Below are 18,446 nucleotides of genomic sequence, written 5' to 3'. Positions count from 1 at the left end.
TCACACAGAGAATCAGTGGCAAGCCAACATTCAACAAGAGCATACTTGAATTATTGCCAAAATACGGACACAGCTTTTGCTCCATTTATACAAGAACGCCACAGGCTGTTGTACCACTTGATATTCCTGCAGTAACCCCATGAGACTTTCCAATAGGACAAGGTCATAAACTTTCTCAAAGTCAAAACACATAAGCTGAATGGACAGACTCCTTTGACCCTTCCCATATGCTTACACAGGTAAAGGGTTGGTCCACGTTCCAATCAGATTGGATTTCCAGGAGGTGGAATAACCTCGACTGGCAGAGAAAGACAATTGATCTTGTTGATTTTAATATACTTACATGAAAGCTAAGACAGAGACTGAAACTAAAATAGTATAACTGTCCAAATACCTCCGGTCTGGACTTGGTGTTTATGTTTACCTTGAGACCTTCAGTGGGTGAGCAGCTGAGGAGGACCAGGTTGTTCCTGTGTGCGTCTGTAGGAGTCCAGGGCCACAGCTCCTCACCGGCCTCGTCTAAATTCCACCAGCAGAGCGCCACATCCTGGAGACGGTTGAGACCCACGTGTCTGCGAAGCCTACAACCGCGTGTGCCCACCTCCACAGACACCACCTGGACATGGAAGACAAAATGGACAATACACTCCACATCAATGCTGGCAGATACACCCACAGAGTATACGTGTATCTTATGAAGAAGGGAAAGTTACGAGACTATCATGAGGTGATTCATCCATTTTGATTCCCGTCTCTGGTCTGTTCAAACACCTAAGGGTTCTAAAACTTCTGAAGCCTCAAATATTCCTCTTGTCTTTCCTTGATTGTGTTTGTGCTGATGTCTCAGGTTGTTTTTTATATCTTCCATTATTAATGTCTGTGTGTGTTTTGTTCTTTCGGGCTTGTTGTTTTAGTGATGTGCATATTTTTGGGAAGGTCTGCCACGCTCTACAGGCCACAACAAAGAGACGCACGGTAATGAGCTCTCGTGGCGCTCGGGGCACACACATACACACATTTTCACGGAAACACACACACACACAGACGCGTACATGAATGCATGCATGTATGCACACAAACACATGTGCATACATAAAAAAGGCATTTAAACACAGATATGCTCACACACACACACACACACACACACACACACACACACACACACACACACACACACACCAATTTAATTCACAGGCCTTTCATACACAGTTAATCTCCAGTGACACTCACAAACACAATAAACCAGTTAAACCAGAGTCAATGGCTAACATACATTACTGCACACACACACACACACGCACGCACACGCGCACACACACACACGACCTTTGTCATGGTGCAGATGAGTGGTTAGGATGCGATAGATAGAGGGAAGGCAGAGGTGAAGGAGGGAAGAAGGAGGAATAAAAGGTGGTAATGACAAAAAATCAGATTGTTTGGATTTGGACAGAACAAGGGATGAGGGGTGATGACCACCTTTGTGCACTTCAGCTATTGGGAAATGGAAATAGAGGAATAAATAATGCTTAAATAAAGGGAGGAATGAAGGACAAAACAAAAGGCATACATAAGAAGAGGAAAAAGTAGAATAATTGGATTTCTGAAATAGATAAATGGGAGGTTTGGGTCAAAATAAATGTTTCAAACAGGAAAAAAGCAGTCAGATGTAAAATCTAAATCCCACTAGATAGGTACAGTGTGTTGTCAAATGTGGGGATGTCTTTAGAAATTAAATAAGTAAAAAACACATACTCCTCAGAACAAAAACATTTTCAAAAGGCCAAGAACATGCAGAAATTAGTGTATTGACAAGCTGTACTGTATGAGTAGAGCAGATTTCAGGTTCAGTGGTCCATGTCTGCCCGTCTTGCCCCCTTGGGAGGGAATTTGCTTTGGACACAAAATACAGAGACGAATGAAAATGATGGAAGAACATCTGATGATAAAGGGAACAAAGACTTGCCCCAAATAGCTGAACGGGAGATCACTAACAGATTAGAAATGGAAAAGAAGAAGAAAAAAAATCAGAAAATCAGCGGGTTAATAACACACTCTATCTCTACCCCCGCACACCCTCTCCATCACCCCATCCCTACCCATCTTTCCCCCTCTTCTAGTTTTTTTTTCTGCTGGCGTTTGCTGGTCAGCAATAATCAAAAACCACTTTCTGTGGGCTGGATTAGTTTAGCGCCCCCCCCCCCCCCCCCCCAATGCCCCCCACTCTCCCTTCTCCAGCTTAGCCCACTGGACCAGGGCAATGTGTATGTGTGTGTCTATGTGTGTTTGTTGTGGGGGGATGGGTCGCTGAGCGTGCGTGTGCACACATGTGTATGTTGCAGGTTCCATGCACATGTATTGACAGGGGTGCGGGGGGGGGTGGTTGAATGAATGTGTATGTGTTAGGGGGTAGCGGCCATGGTGGGAGGGGGGGTGTCTTATCAGGACTTTGCTTCTGGAGACAGACGCACGGCAGGAACGACTGCCTTTATACACACCAACATGCGCACGCACCCACACACACTTTAACAAAAGGGTCTGGCAGTAATGTGATAATGCCAGGGTTAGCGGTTAGCCAGCGACTGAGGGAGGACACAGTGGGGTTTTGTTTTGGGGGAGGGAGGACAGGACAACACATAATCAGACCTATTACTATAACACCAGCAGAAATCAGCTCCAGATCACACTGCCTCTCGACACACACCTTTATAAGAGATTAATAGACAGAAACAGGAAAGACGCAGAGAATTAGAGGAGACCTGGACACATTGATCCCACAGTAAAAGCCGTGATCCCATGGTGCTCACATTGAACCTACCTGTTGTGCACAGAAATACAAACACACACTGGACGAACACTCACTGCTTGAAGATTTTGTCGTTGTATATGACCACATGGACCAGAAGGATATATGGGTATCAAATTGACACGGCAATAAACAAGAAAATACTGAATGGAAAAGTTGTGATGAAGGTAGATACTAAGGTGTGTAGCTAATGAGTTATCTGACTAATACAATCCTTGCTAATTCTAAGCAGGTTTTGTAGTCGCTCCAAAGATTTCTAGAATTTATATACAGTAATCACACATTTGCCATTTTAGAGATATTTCTATTGAAAGCAACCGTATTCTACATTTTGAAACTTTTAATCAGGTTTCATTTTATCTGAGAACAAGATTTTGGACATGTTGTCCTCAGGTAGGACGAAGAGGGGAGTTGGACAGTGATATGAGACAACACTTCTCATCTTTCCCTTGGTCTCGTCCTTCCTTTGACTCTGTTAGTTTCTACTTTCCTCTTTTACAAACACATCAGTGCACACATGCACAAACTGAAGCACACACACATTACCCATGCTTTCAGTAGACTCCTCCATCAGGGCCTCCTACTGTACCTTGATTTCAGAGGGTGAGAGTTTGTCTGTTCTCCTGCCACTCTCTGGGGAGTCCTGGTTCTTCCTGTTGAGGAAAACTGCAGCCACTTGGTTCTGCTCCAGGAAGGACAGCAGGATCAGCCTATCGCTCAGCAGCGCTGGGGATGACATCATCACGTATATCAGTTAATGTCAGGATTCAAATTAAAACAAGTGTTTATTATTGAACTTTAGAGTCCAAAGAGTACACATACACAATGTAAAACACAGTGCCTTGAATTACAATACAAGGGAAAAATGGGACTAAAAGTGAAATTAACCTTTTTAGAAAATGTAGAGACTTTCTGAATTTACAATCTCAGAAATGTGTACCCATTCTGCTGCTGTTTCATTTCGCTGACAGGATGGTTCCCTCTGCAATTTGTAAATCCTCTATTCTGTGTGTTTGTGAACCTATATGTTGCTTCAATGTTAATAAACTACAGTACTATATTTCATTATCCGTGTCATTGTGTTTGAAATAGGAGTGGAAAAGTTCAGTCTCACTTTCTACCTTTCTACCTCTTTCCCTCTCTTTACCTTTTCTTTCCATCTAATTTCTCCGTATCTTCCCTTCACCTCTCCTCACCCTCTCTTCTCTTCTCCATTGCCTCCCGTACTCTTTGTACCTCCCTTCCTCTGCCGTTCTCTCTCTCTTCCCTTCCTGTCAGAGCACTGAAGGCTTTGAGACCTTTTTGTGGTGGAAACTTGATCCTGTTCAACTCTTCAGGAGCTGCGTGGAAACGCTGATTAGCAATTAAGCCCCCCTCTCCTTCAAATTAATCTGTTTATGAAACCAATTAAATGGAAAGGAAGGGGGGGTTGTTACACATGTCTCTCAGATATCCTGCTTTGAGTTGAACGAGTAAGGCTGCACCCCGAGATTTAGAAATCTAACCGGCAATTAACCACGGCATGTGTGTATTTATAAATGTGTGGGTATTGGTATGATTACACTTCAAATCATCCTGTTGTGTGAAAATTTCAAATTAATATGCAAATATTCAGGAGGGAAGTGAAACATTGCAGGAAAATACAGAAAAACTAGCATCTTAAATCAGGTCAATTGAGTCTCTGTCCCTACACTGAGGTTGGATTATGAAGCATTTGTAATGAAAACTGGTTCAAGGCTTAAACCACTACAAACTACAGCCATTAATGTTGCATCAGCTTCTACGAAACAACGTTTAATGCAATGGTAAGCGACTTTGTAATAGATTACAGACAAATCAAGTTAAATGCAGTTTAGTATTGATCTCTATGGGTGTCTACGGGATTAAGATTAATCCCATTCATTCCCAAATGAAGGAGGGGATATGAAACCAGGCTGTGTCCCAATCTGGGACCAGGTGGCTGATTTGGCATTAAGGGCCAGACCTTTATGACCCACAGCGATACACCCCCGAGAACACACACACACACACACACACACACACACACACACACACACACACCAGCACTCTCACAGTGTTTACGTTCATGCACAGATAAACATGTATTCATGCAAGCCTAGAACCATGCTTTACACATGCAGTGCCACACAACATTACAAATTGCAAATTTGCAACCACAAGCATAAAACAATGCAACAACAAATCAAAGCATACACACAGTCTGACCTCACACACACACACACACACACACACACACACATACACACGCAAAGATAGTCGCCTAAATCCATTTAATACCATCTCCTCAGCAGCATGTTGACATAAGAGGCCAATGGGCTTAACCAAAGCACATTTAAACATGGGTAAATGAAACCGGCTATGAAAAATCACTTAAGGATGCTTAATCGTGGAGCATATGCACAGTTTGGCCCAGCCATCAGCCAAAGGAGGCTGCTATACTTTGATGGTGTAAAATATATGTAATCTGCAGCTCTGTATGATGCAATCTGAGCTCATGGAAGGAACACGGACGTAACCGGCATTGAGGATAGAAAGTTTTAGAGAGGATAGTAAGCCGTCCTTTGTCACATCGTGAAACAAAAAAACAGACCTGGCTGCTGCTCATTGGTCGTCTCAGTGAGGCCAATATAAAAAAGACAGACTGTACAGCTACTTCAAACCATACAAATTTAAAAAGGGATTTTCTTCAGCATTTATATATTGACACACTTTTGCTGTAGAAAGTTGTTAAATCCTCTTCAGAAAAATTTCAAATAATTCTCTGTCATTACATAGTGACTTCAGTTTTAATCTTCTAGTTGATTAAAAGAAAATGTATTTATACTTAAAAAAAAAAGACAAATATTTGCTATATATTACTAAATAATTAAACACAAATCACACAAACATTTCTTATGCAATGATGACAACTGGTTTTCCAGATTTGGTAAGCAGCTGATGTTACCTTCAGTGCATGTCTCCTCGGAATGGGAAAAATAGTTTATAGAAGTCGAGCAGAGGGAGGTTGTAGCTCGGAGCTCATTGATATCATGTCGTAGCTTGTTAAACACATCAGCTGGTTCTATATTACACGGCATGTATACACATTCTGTTACCCCCCTTAGTTTGCTTTTAATGTCCCAAAACCTCTAACGACAAGGCTTTCACTCTTTTAGAATCAAACCTTTCCATCTGAGATTTTCATTACATGACTTGTACTGGCAGCGATCCCATGCACAGAAACAGGCCTTAATGAAAAACCAGTAATTTCTTGGGTATGTCATTTAATGTTTTCGATGCCAGTATCTTGTAAAGTAAGATTAATCCACTCTGTGACTGCTCTTTAAGAGAAACTAATACTTCTACACTAACATACTTACAATTTTGGCTTGCTCACCACAAAACTTGTCAGCATCGTCTCTGTCAGAATATGGTCTTGTGAACCACGACTCTGCAAACCAGACACAGCAACTTGTCTTTTACATCTACATAAATAATAACTGTGGGAAAGTGCAACATTCGACCTCTACTTTTCTTGACAGTTGTCAGTGATGACGCACTGGTACGTGCGTGTTTCACTCACCCTGCCTGTGACCTCACATGCATTGCTGGAACAAGACCACCCTGGAGGACTTGTAAGTGCACTGTTTTGTCTTGGTGATAAATTCTGAGTTGCATTTATGCATTAAATTAACTGTTTCAAGACAAGATCAACCAACCTGTGTGTGTTCTTCACTCCATTTTGATTTCACAAAAAAAAAAACTGAGACAATGATCGACAGCTTAATTGATACTTAAAAAATTGTTTGTTTGAGTGGAATATATTTGAACTTTTGACACTGCAGAGGTGCAGTGCAGACTACCAAGTCACTTCTACACTAAGTAGCATGACACAGTCACAACACTGCACGGACACATCTCCACCAGTCACACCCTGACTTAATGTGAACTATTTTAGTAATAGTAAATGTGTTGAACAATGTGATCTGGTCTGGCTCTGGCATTGTCTCAAGCTAATTTAACAAGTGACAGATGTGAGAACAGCCTCTAACCTACACCCCCCCAGCACACACACACACACACACACACACACACACACACACACACCCACAAAATCCCCGGAACCCAACCTCTCACAACCATTACTCTAATAATTAGTGCCTCTAAGGCTTTGAATGGAGCACAGTGGGAGGTGAACGAGTGTGTGTGTACTTGGGTGTGTAAGTGTGTTCCTAAGTATGTGCCAAGGTGTGTGTGCGCTCCAGTCTCTGTGCATGTGTGCCTGTAAATAAAAATGGATGTACAGTAAGTGCTTGTTGGTTCACATGAAAAAGTGTGTGCGCACTTGTAATTACATATGTATTTCTTTGAGAATGAGTGTGTGTATGTGAGAGAGCATGTGAGTGGTTGTGTGTGTGTGTGTGTGTGTGTGTGTGTGTGTGTGCACTATGGGGGCTTTATCAGGTGTCTGGAGACCCTGGGCGGAAGTGGGGAGGGCGGTGTTATGAACAAATAATTGATACAGAAAGAAAGAAATAATTAGCAGATTTGGGCCGGTGTCCACGGCCCCTTATTCTCTCCTGCCAGGTCTGCGGAGCGAGAGAGAGGTCTGCTGAGCGCAGTGTGGGGGGGGGCGCTACTCCCTGGAGGAACGCGCGATGGAGGAAAAACACTGATGGATGCTCTTAAGGGAAGGCCCCTGGACACACAACGCACAAAAGGATTTGCCCGCAATTAGCTTGCAGAGTCGCCACGCTCACCTGTGGCACCTGCTATGCGTGTGAGTCGGCACTTGGGTGAGCGACTGTTTTCTTGACAAAGTGGCGAGAAGAGTGGTGTGAGTGTGAGTGTGTGTGTGAGTGTGAGTGTGAGTGTGTGTGTGTGTGTGTATGGTAGATGTCAAGCTGCGTGTGTGGTGAGCAGGTGTAAGCACACAGTGCGAGATGCGTGTGTGTGTATATGTGTGTTTTGTTGATGGTTTCATGGTTTTAAAATATAATGCATGACATTCGAATGCAAATGTCTCTGCTTGTTTGTGTGTGACTGAGCACAGAGATTGTTGGAGCGGTCATGGTGTGGAGACAATGATGTTTGTGTCCTTAAATCTGCTTAAAGCACAGAGAACCTCTTGAATATTTAAGACACATATAAACCATAATTTCCCTTTTTATTGCGATAATAGACATGTCGGTTATGCAGCAGCATAAATTAGCATCAGCGAAACCAAAATCTGTCAAAATCTGTTGAATTAAAGATTGAAAACACAAATAAACACACAGAGTTTGTCAAAGGATAAGAACAAGGTTTGATGGAGAGAGAGAGACAGAATGTGTGTGTGTGTGTGTGTGTGTGTGTGTGTGTGTGTGTGTACTAACCATCAGTGATTGTGTTGGCTGGTAGTTTGCCCACTAATGTGCGGTCTACGCACACTTGTTTAAGTTGAGGTCCATTTAGGGTCAGGGTCACCAGTACTCCACTACACAGCATCAACTGCAGGGTAGAAAGGTAAAATACACACACACACACGACAAATATGACAGCAATTCAGTGGTAAAAGTAGATAACGCTTGAACCAGGACAAATACAGAATATTCAGTCTCAGAGAAACAAATAGGGAGTAAATATATAAAAACTACTGTATGAGTGTCACCTAATCAAGTCATCCTGATTTTCTATAATCTGTAATTTTGCATTTCAAGCCTAACAATCCTGGAGGGGGATCCCACCTATGGATCTCTTCTTGGGTTTTAGTCATCTGGAACGTGTCTGAAGGCAGAGGGAGTCGTATGTTGGACAGACAAGGTCGTGACACTGTTCTGTATAAATGAAAACTGATTTAACTTCAGCAGCCTAGCTGGGTTCTCAGACTCACTTAACGCAGTCACTATTTAATAGCCTGCTTTTAGCAAGACATTTATACAAATCAAACATTACACGAGTTATAATTATTCTGATGTTTTTTTTTTTAAGATGTTTCCACTTTGATTTAATTTAACATCTGATATTTAGAGTCCAGCAAAGTTCTTTATCTGAGGCTGACCAAGGGACATAAAATCACCTCTTGCCACTACCTAAAGCTGTGTGTGTATGTGTGTGTGTGAGTGTGTGTGTGTGTGTGTACAGAAGGTGGTGGGCTGAGGAGGGTGTGTACCTGGCAGCAATTCTTGTTTCGCCATCTGGTGTGAACACAGGTGTTGGTCTGCAACAGCTCCTGAAAGAGCGTGATGGATAAACGAGGAGAAAGACAGTGAGAGAACGAGAACAAACAGAGGTGTACAAGTGACTAAATGCCCAACAAAAACACATCTGACACTCAGAACACACTCAGGTTTAAACCTATATTGCATGTTAGAAAAGAGAGCAGATAAAGTAAGTCTGCTTCCCTCTACTACGTTGTGATTATTTTGTGTAACAATTTGATAAGTTTCCGATGCCACCTGCATTAATCACCTCGGAGGTAAACTGTGCTGGACACTTGCCTCCACAGGTGGCCACTGCAACAGTTCCTGCTCGAGGAGTGGTGGGAGAGATTTGAAAGAGGATGCAGGTAAGGACTGCTTGTGTGCGTGTGTGTGTGTGTGTACACGGTCGGTCATTCCTGCCACATTCCAAACCCAGCTGGGGTGATTGGATGGGAGGAGAGAGGGATGGAGAGGGAGGAGGGGGGTGGGCTGTGGAGGTGAGCTGGGGTGTTTCTAGTTTCAGACAATGGTTACGGGTGAGAGGAGGGAGATGGTTGGGTGGAGAGTGTGTGTGCCTGTGTGTGTGTGTGTGAGTGTGTGTCAGCCACAGACAGGTTCCAGCAAACAAAGCTAGGTCTGTACTGCCACAAGTACAGAGGGGAAGAGAGGGGGGAGGAATGGGTGGAGGAAGAGGGGGATGAATGAAAGGAGAGGAAGGGAAGGAGGAGGAAGACAAGGAGGGGAGGACGAGAAGGGATGAGGGGGCAGCCTGCAGCCCCCTGATCCCCTCAAATATCCCTGTCGATGACAGAGCTCGGCCGAAAGAGAGGTGATGAGAGAGGAGCGGGAGAGAGGAGAACAAACAGGAACGACAGGGAGAGTGAAGGCAGAGGGAGAAAAGAGAGAGAATGCCCCTATTTGTTAATCAATCGGCCGTTTCGGAAAGGGAAAACTCAGAAAATCCCCAGAGGGAGGAAGAAGACGGGGGGAGACCAGGAGGGATGGTGCTGGTGGTGGTGGTGGTGGGGTTTAAACAGAGTAGGCGGGTACCTCCAACTCCTTCAACGAATCGCGTAGCTTCTCTGGTCGGCGGTTCCTGGGGTTCCACGAATAGCCTCGAGCTAAAAACCGAGAAGAATCGGAAAGATGATGTGACTTGAACTTTTAAACATAGACACAGGAGAAATAATTTGAAGAGAAAAATCTACTCGTGGGAATTCATGTGCCAGGAAAGGGTGAAAGGGTTGAACTTCATATCTGGGTTGAGATCTAAGCATGAACAGGGGGCAACTGGGCAACAAAGGGTGGTGACAGGTCAGTCAGGTGAAAGGAAGAGATGCAGGCACACGAAGGAGACGACTCAAAATGAATGTGAATCAGTTCATGAATGATTTTGCAGAATAATCACTGTGTTTTGAAAGTTTATAAACTTTGGTTCCATTTTGACTTGAGAAACGAGAAATGAGAAAGTATTTACTCAGGTGATGTTTATTGTTTTTATAGGGAACTGTAATATATATCAACCAATAGCACTAGTTTTCAATATCTATCTCTAAAATATAAATAAAAAACACAAATGTAAAAGTCATGATTCTACAGAGAAACTTCATCTGTGAATGCACAAATTTCATATTTTTGACTGCTGTGTCTCTAAAGCAGAAAAACTCTTTACACCTGCAGCTGAGATTGATGTGGCTGCACATATAGAGAGAAAATATTCTAATGGAAGTAAAATGCGCCTTCAAAACACATAAAGTCGAAGTCCTCGAAGAGGGGCGAATATTAAATCGTGGAGACTTTCGCTGCTTTTGAGTTATCTCCAGAATGCAACCCTCACCGTCTGCAGCACATATCTCAACACGTACCACAGCGAGGCCACTTCGTTTTAATTTCCCTGCCGTCCCTTTTCCCCGCAATATCTAGTGGTTAAACACAGGGAGGGAAAGTAACAGCTAATTGAATTTGTGTGCTGCTGCCCTCACATGTGCATGAAGTTCAGTGGGAGAAATAAAAAGGGGGAAAGAAGGAACTGCTGTTTTCAATATGGTGCCATCACTCTCCTACTGTTTATTTTACAGTCTCCCTTTTCATCTCCACTGAAACAAACCATTAAGGAGTGGGATTCTCTATTAAGAACGAGTGGGAAGAGGAGGTAAATAGATGAATGCAAATAAGGGGGGTGTGGGGGGTGGAGCGGAGGAGTGGGGGGGTGAGGAGAAGGGAGGGGGGATGAGTGTTCATCTCCTGATAAGAGTGTTTGTATTCCACTACCGGGTGAAAATCAGAGAGTAAGAGGGGAAGAGAGGGAGGGAGAGATGGAAAGAGAATAGAGGAAGTAGGACAGTTGACTGACTAGGACAGCGATTTCAGGAAGATGGTCATCCACACACACACACACACACACACACACACACACACACACACACACACACACACACACACACACACACACACACACCGTCTCAGTTGGAAACTTACCTTCACAGAATTGGAGTTTCTCATTGTAGTAGTGATGCTCCAGGGAAATGGCTGAGGGGGGGGAAAGAATGGAGTGTTTGATTTGTGGTACACACAGTATGAGAGGAGCGTAGTGTGCATGATTGTTGTTTTATACGATGTAGATTCAGAGGAACAGGAAACTAAGCTGGAGATGACACATCTCCCCCAACTCCAAGGGGCTGTGTTGGCAAAGTGTAACCCATAACAGTGGCTCATGGCACGGCCACTGTGAGCAAGAAAGTGGCCAGTCTGGTGGCCGGCCTCTCTGGCAGGCAGCAACACCTCCAGGATTAGTAGTATTAATCAGATAAGGGGGTGAGGGGCCAGACAGGCCCAGACATGGGCACCTGCTCTGGGGCTGGGTGGGGAAGGATGGAGGGAGGGAGGGCGAGGTGGGGGGTTGGCAGTGGGGGTACCCTCCGAGTTGCTCCAATGAGCCTGGGTCTCCCTCTGGTGGGGAGATGTGGAAGTATAACAATCAGAGTAGTCTCCTATATATGTGCTGACATAGAGAAGTAGATGCAGTATGTGACTAACAGTAAGAGAATCCTCACATACTCACAATTTAAAGTCTATTAGGTAGAGATAACCTAAACCTAATACAGGCTAATACACATCTGCCAGTATTCCATCCGTGTCACTGGGGGCTAGGAAGGGTTGGGTACACCAGGTCCCCAGCATATCGCAGGGCCAACGTATAGAGACAAACAACCATTCACACACACATTTACACCTGCGGTCAATCGAGAGTCTCCAATCAACCTTCAGTCTGCCTGACTTTGGACTGTGGGGGGAAGCCGGGGTGCCGATTCAAACACAGGGAGATAATGCAAACTCCTAAAAAAAAGACCCAGCCCCTGTGATCATGCAACACAAGTAAACAGCACCACAGATGCCAAAACTAAGTCTGAATATTACAACCTTCATGTGGTATCATGCTGCATTCGTTTTATAAGTGTACCTAATAAACTGGAAGAAAACATTTCCTCCAGCTTAAGGGCCCTGGAGACATATTACCTCAATCACCTTCTTACTGTAAATGACTTCATGTTCAAGTTAAAACAGTTTCTATTACTGTTGAGTATTTAGTTATGAATATAGAGAAATACTAATGATCTGAAGCCGAGTTTCCAGAGGTGTTTTGTTTTGAAAAATAAATTTTTCACAGCCTGACTGAGCACATGCCCTCTTTGTTCAAGCTGAACGCCACAGTGCCCCCACAAAATATCAAACACACACATTTTACTCTAATCTAATGTGATCTACTGTATATGCAGTCGAATCATGACCCGAGCTGTCGTTACACTGCTGTGTGAAAATGTTGTGATACTTTTGGATGGTGATTCTGCTCCGTCTCACCCCTCCTCCTCCTCCTCCTTCTCTCCTCCCTCCACTCTGATATCAAGCCACACTTTAGTAATCCTCCAAATGAAAGGATTTGGAGAGAGAGCATCGTCTCCCCACTGAACATTGGAATGAAAGAGAAGGCAGCTTCTCAGATGAGAGAGAGGAGAGAGAACCCCATGATATGAGAGGGAGAGGAAGAGACACAGAGACTGTACACAAAATGAGAGGGATCAAAATATACACGGTGAGAGAAAAAAGTGAGACAAGGACGAGGAAATAATGAGAGAGAGAGGAAAAAACATGGCACAGAGACAAGGACAGTAACAAAAGGAAAATAAAAAGAGACACAAAAATAAAGATAGACTAAACTGATGGAGGAAATAAGACAAATGATATGTCAACTATATGGTTTTAAAAAGACAAAAATGCAAGGGTTCATACACTGTGTGTTTTCATGCATCTGTTTTATGTGCATTTTCAATTCGTGCATAAGAGTGGAAATGCCATAAATGCAATAAAAAAAACTGAAATATTGCAAAATAATTTTTAAGCTGACTGAGGTTCAAAAAGTTGGTGACTCATGACAACATCCATGAGACACGTCAGAGACTATCCAGTGAATATAGTGGTGCAGATTATTCCCTCTGGAGTAGGTGGAGACACAAAGTGATCATTGGACCTTGTCGGGTGGACATAAACACAACTATATTGACTCTATGAGTTATCATAGTCTACATATTGTATTTATTCTATACTTTTGTGTTACATTTTCAGACAAAGCTAAAGTCACCTTACTCTGAGCAGTAACTGCAGAATTATTTTGAAAATGGTTGATTTGTTCAAACCTGCTCAGCAGAGTGTAACTTTTAGGGTGTGTACTGTGTATTAAGATGTGTAATTCTCATAAAAACGAATACAAATGCGCAAAATAATAATAATAAAAAGCAACGGATGAGATGGCTCATCCCCAATGCTGTTGGGGACTGCAGAGGGGAGCGATTTGAGCACTTCCTGATGGAAAAGGAAGCCTCCTGGCCTGAGGCAATATGAGGCTGGACTACACGGGCCTCTTGCTATGTGATCTAGGAGAAAGTCAACAGTTTAGTTTTGCTATCGCTGTGTGGCAGGACCCCAGGTCAACAGGAACACAGGGAGTGTAAGAGATAGAACCTTGGAGGCCTAATAACCTGTGTGCATGTGTGTGTGTGTGCGGTACGTGCATGTGTAAATAAAGGTTTTAGGGTGTAAATCCTACATACTAATAGCCTCTGTGTGGACAAGTGTATGTGTGGTTAACGGGTGTAAGGCGTAAGCGAAATACGCAGGACCAATAATCTGTGTGTGTCTGTGTCTGTGTGTGTTAACTGCTTATGTGAGCACAGGAGGCGGCAAAAATCTCTTCTTCACATATAAGGAAATCCCATACATTCCAAAAACAAGACAAATGCAACTTATCTTAAACACAAACAGACATCCAATATAAACACTATTTACCTGGCTCTCCTTTATCGTAGTACTGATAGGTGCCAATATCTGTATCTGTGGGGTGAGAGAGAGAGAGAGAGAGAGAGAGAGAGAGAGAGAGAGAGAGAGAGAGAGAGATGAACATCTTGCTGTCAGGGAAAAAGCAGAAGACAGATCAGCAATTTCGCACCATGGGATAAACAATCACTATCAGCCAGTGGCCTGTCCCGTCTGCCAGCACCACAGTTCAGATAAGACCCTGTGAGGGAGGAGGAGGTGGGAGGGGGTCCGAGTCAAAATGGAGGAGGGGGGCAGAGGGGTATTAATAAAGACGGGAGTGTGCCTCAACCCACGCCACCTGAGGGACAGACTCAGATTTACACACATGCACCATATACATTTAAAAGTAAACACACAGACTCAGCGGGCAGCAAATATATACAGCATGTCCAGCATACACATTGATGCAACACACACACAACCTAGTGCAAACACTGATAGGTATAGACACACATACACACACACACAAATTGCTGAGCTGAGCCTTTTTTTGTCAGTGTTATTCCTGCAGGCCCAAAACCATAAGCAGCCAGACTCGGATTCGCACAACACATCGTTTCTTTATCGCTCCGCTACTGTTGCTGCCGCTGCTGCTGCTCCTGAGGCCAGGTCACACTAATACAACCAGAGAGCTGATGGCAGACACGCACGCACGCAAACAAACACACACACAGACACACACACACAAACTGCACTTGGATACAGATGCTCTCACAGCTCTGTCAGTTACTCGTGTTTGCAAATTGAGGTTTTCAAAAACAAGTAGCAAACAAACCTGCAGATTGATTCTGTATTTGTACCAACAAATATTCCCAAACACAAACACACAGTAGCTAAAGATGGATGGCTGTGGAATCTGCCTGTTGTGGTATGAAGCTGTACTTTACACATGTTCAACACAAGAACTTACCACACTGAAAACATTTGTTACATAGAATTCTAGAACCTGCGTCTGTGAATCTATATTTTTGTTTTCAAGGTGGATGTACACGATGTAAGGAAGGTTGCGATAGGGAGCGTCACGCCTCAGCGACCAGGCCTCGTCCCTTACATGTATCCATCCACATTTTTCCAAGATAGCAGAAGACACACACAGCAGGAAAAAACAAACAAAAAAGGATATGTCACCATCTCCAAGGATATACAACCTGTCATACCTCCGTGTATACACATAAACACAGAGGCACACAACACACAACACAGTCAGCCTCAGAGAGACACTATCTTTGTCTAAAGCTCAGCAGACTGTGAAAGACAAGACAAAATGGAAGGGAGGAGAAAACAAGAAAATGGAGAAAAAGAGCATTTCCTGCAGACAGAGGAGATGGACTGATAGGTGGAAGGCAAGAAAATGCACAAAAGTGGTAGAAAAGTCAAACTTGCACCCTGCTCACTTCTGATTAATCTCATATTCATTCCGCAGCAGAACATTGACTCCAAAACAATCAGCCTGTTATAAAGAACTATCGTCAGTGACAATTGGAACAAAGAATCTTGCAGCAGATGGACAACATGACAGCTCCAGTGGAGGCAAATCCTAAAAATCACCCCCTGGCTGCAGTAAAGATCATACACTTTGCCTCCTCCATGTTAGTGCATGGGACAAGGGACCAATTTGGTCTAATTAAGTATTTGATGCTATAACAATGGAGTGAAACATCATGATTGACAGCTGAGACTGACTTGCTAATAGTTAATAGTTAATAGACTCGGGTTCAAAAGGATGTCAAAATTAGAAGTATGAGGCGTCCATCTTTTATACATTCTGTGGTATTTTTATGCATATACAAAAACTTTTAAATATAAAAATGCTAGACATGTAATAACCCATCCAAATAACAAAAATAAGTTATTTGTGCTTGATTATGAAGGGAAATTTGAGCAATGTGCAAATAAACTTCATAAGTAAAATCATACAGAATGTCATGTATACAACAACATCGAAAGCAAGAAAATAGGAAGAGAGCAAGAGAAAGTGAAAACTGACAGGGTGAGAATTGGTGTTGACTGAGAATCAGATTGTTAAAGTTAGATATACGGAGGTGAGGAGGAGGTGTGAAAACAAAGTGAGCGATGACAGAAAGAGCCAGAGCAAGACAGAGTGAGAGGACGGACAGACAGGAGAGAGGCGGAGTACTATTGAGATGGAGGAAGATTGAACATGGTGATAAGGGCTACCTTTAACTTGGAGTGTGCTCTTGGTGGACCACAAGTGCAGCTCAGCCAGGCAGAACGCCATCTGACGGAGGAGTGAAACCCGAGTCTGTGGAGAGGGCCAAGAGAGAGAAAGAACAAATGAAAGACGGAGAAAGAGACAGGGCAGACCAAACACCACTACAGATGTGTATCTTGGTGAGACGACATAATAGATTGAACTAAATATGCCTGAAGGGTCAAACAGAGCTTGTACGTAGGCATACATGCTTACACACATGCTAACTTGTATGGCGACTGGGTTTGACGGCCTCGCTGAAGACGGAGAATGACAAAACATTTAATGTCCAAGTGGAGCACAACAAGGCAGTGTTTGGGGTCATTTTAAGCCTTTATTAAAGAAAATAAAGAGCATAAAATGAAAGAGATATACATTATTCATAGTGATTGTCAGAAACCGTCATTGTAGTCACTGTTTTAGTTGTAATAGGAGTACAGGGTTTTCTTACAACAATTGTGCTTCAACATAATTCTCTTCTGCTGCGCCACTTCCTGTACCAGTTGCACCTGTATTACTTGTAAGTGGGAACTCCACTGTCTGCGAATGCACATTCTGACCAACAAAAAGGCAAATTACAAACATTGTGACAAAACGAGAGACACGCAAATGAACTCCAACTGACACCGAGGCAAGGTCACGGGCGGCGATGCTTCGTTCACACATCACAGGTGAGCAGTGACGGACACACACTTTGAGGCTGACAGCTCAGACAAAGCCGGCAGCATTCCTTGCATCAGCTAATGAACACAGAGCAGGGCTGTGAAATGTGCTGGAGGCCCCTCCTTCTTCATTACAGTTGTTTTTTTCTCTCCAGTCAGTTAACTCTGGTTCCTGGGGGCCGATAGAGGGTCATATGTGAGGGCAGAGGCGGGGGCCGGTAACACTCACCAAAGGGCCTTGTAAGGGAGTTCATATAACCTTTCACAAAAAGACAGGTCAATGTGAGTTCACTACAAATTCAATGTTTTTAGAAGGGTTTGAAAGTTGGGGAGAATTGCTTGCAGGGGAATTTGGGTAATCTGGGACATTTTTTCCACCTATGACATCTGCGATTTATTCCGATCTGTTTTACATGTTAGATCAACATATTATACCTTTCTGTAATCCTTAAAATGTTTTCTAACCGCACCAGAGCTTTTAGTGCTCTTTGTGCCAAAAATGTACTAAATATTATTCGATGATGTCCATGTCAAAAGTCCTGTTGACTAGATTTTGTTAGAAAAGGACATAAACAGGCCGGATCTTAGGTGTCCCAGATTACCCAATTAATTAACCAGCTTCACTGTCTGAAGCATATTTGTGAAGGACACATATCAGTATTAAATGGTGTATGAGAGGAGTCAATGTTCCACACTGTCCAGAGCAGAATCTCTAGCACAGCTGTAGCAGTATTGCTGTGCTGGCCGTTCATTCCTGTATCTTTGCAGCTGCCGCTCTTCGTCTCTCCATCCTCTCCCTCTCTTTTTTTCGTTAACGCTGAGAGGGGACTCTCTCTTATCTTTCCCCTTTTGCTCCTTGTGGTGTGGGAAGGAAAAAAATATCTAATTTTGCCACTAAACCCCCAAAACTAAAAGTCCCAACAAAAATACACATACGTAGATAACAGTGGGTGCCATGGAAACGCTGGGGCTAGCATGGCACGGTAGCATCGGCGTAACAAGTTTACTGACATAAGAGGATTCTTTCATCCCTTCTCGGAAGTCAGCCCTTTTGGTTGGAAAAGCTCATTTCAGCAAGCTTCCATTAGTTATTGCTGGTCTGGCTAACCTTAAAGTTGAGACCTTTTTCTGTGGAGCTGTAGGGGTCATGGCAGAATAGAAGAAACAAGGGGTCTGACAGAGATACGGAAAATCTGAGGGCAAATGGGTCAAGGTGT

The 18,446-nt window shown here is 43.4% G+C and overlaps 1 protein-coding gene across 6 annotated transcripts in view; it reads right to left on the bottom strand.

Annotated features, from left to right (window-relative positions):
• The window catches only part of wdpcp (WD repeat containing planar cell polarity effector), a 63,847-nt gene that overhangs the window by 31,276 nt on the left and 14,125 nt on the right, over window positions 1-18,446 (bottom strand). For all 6 annotated transcript variants that reach the window (XM_069538764.1, XM_069538768.1, XM_069538769.1 and 3 more), the window contains 8 exons: window positions 16,534-16,618; window positions 14,326-14,370; window positions 11,464-11,514; window positions 10,036-10,106; window positions 8,955-9,014; window positions 8,179-8,293; window positions 3,393-3,529; window positions 425-616 (listed from right to left, as the gene is read on the bottom strand). In XM_069538764.1, the coding sequence (XP_069394865.1) occupies window positions 425-616; window positions 3,393-3,529; window positions 8,179-8,293; window positions 8,955-9,014; window positions 10,036-10,106; window positions 11,464-11,514; window positions 14,326-14,370; window positions 16,534-16,594 (732 nt within the window). In that variant the 5' untranslated portion in view covers window positions 16,595-16,618. The remainder of the gene's footprint in view (window positions 1-424; window positions 617-3,392; window positions 3,530-8,178; window positions 8,294-8,954; window positions 9,015-10,035; window positions 10,107-11,463; window positions 11,515-14,325; window positions 14,371-16,533; window positions 16,619-18,446) is intronic.

Source organism: Paralichthys olivaceus, chromosome 14, assembly GCF_024713975.1.
Source record: "Paralichthys olivaceus isolate ysfri-2021 chromosome 14, ASM2471397v2, whole genome shotgun sequence".
NCBI classification, from domain to species: Eukaryota; Metazoa; Chordata; class Actinopteri; order Pleuronectiformes; family Paralichthyidae; genus Paralichthys; species Paralichthys olivaceus.
This window is presented reverse-complemented; position numbering and strand designations above follow the sequence as displayed.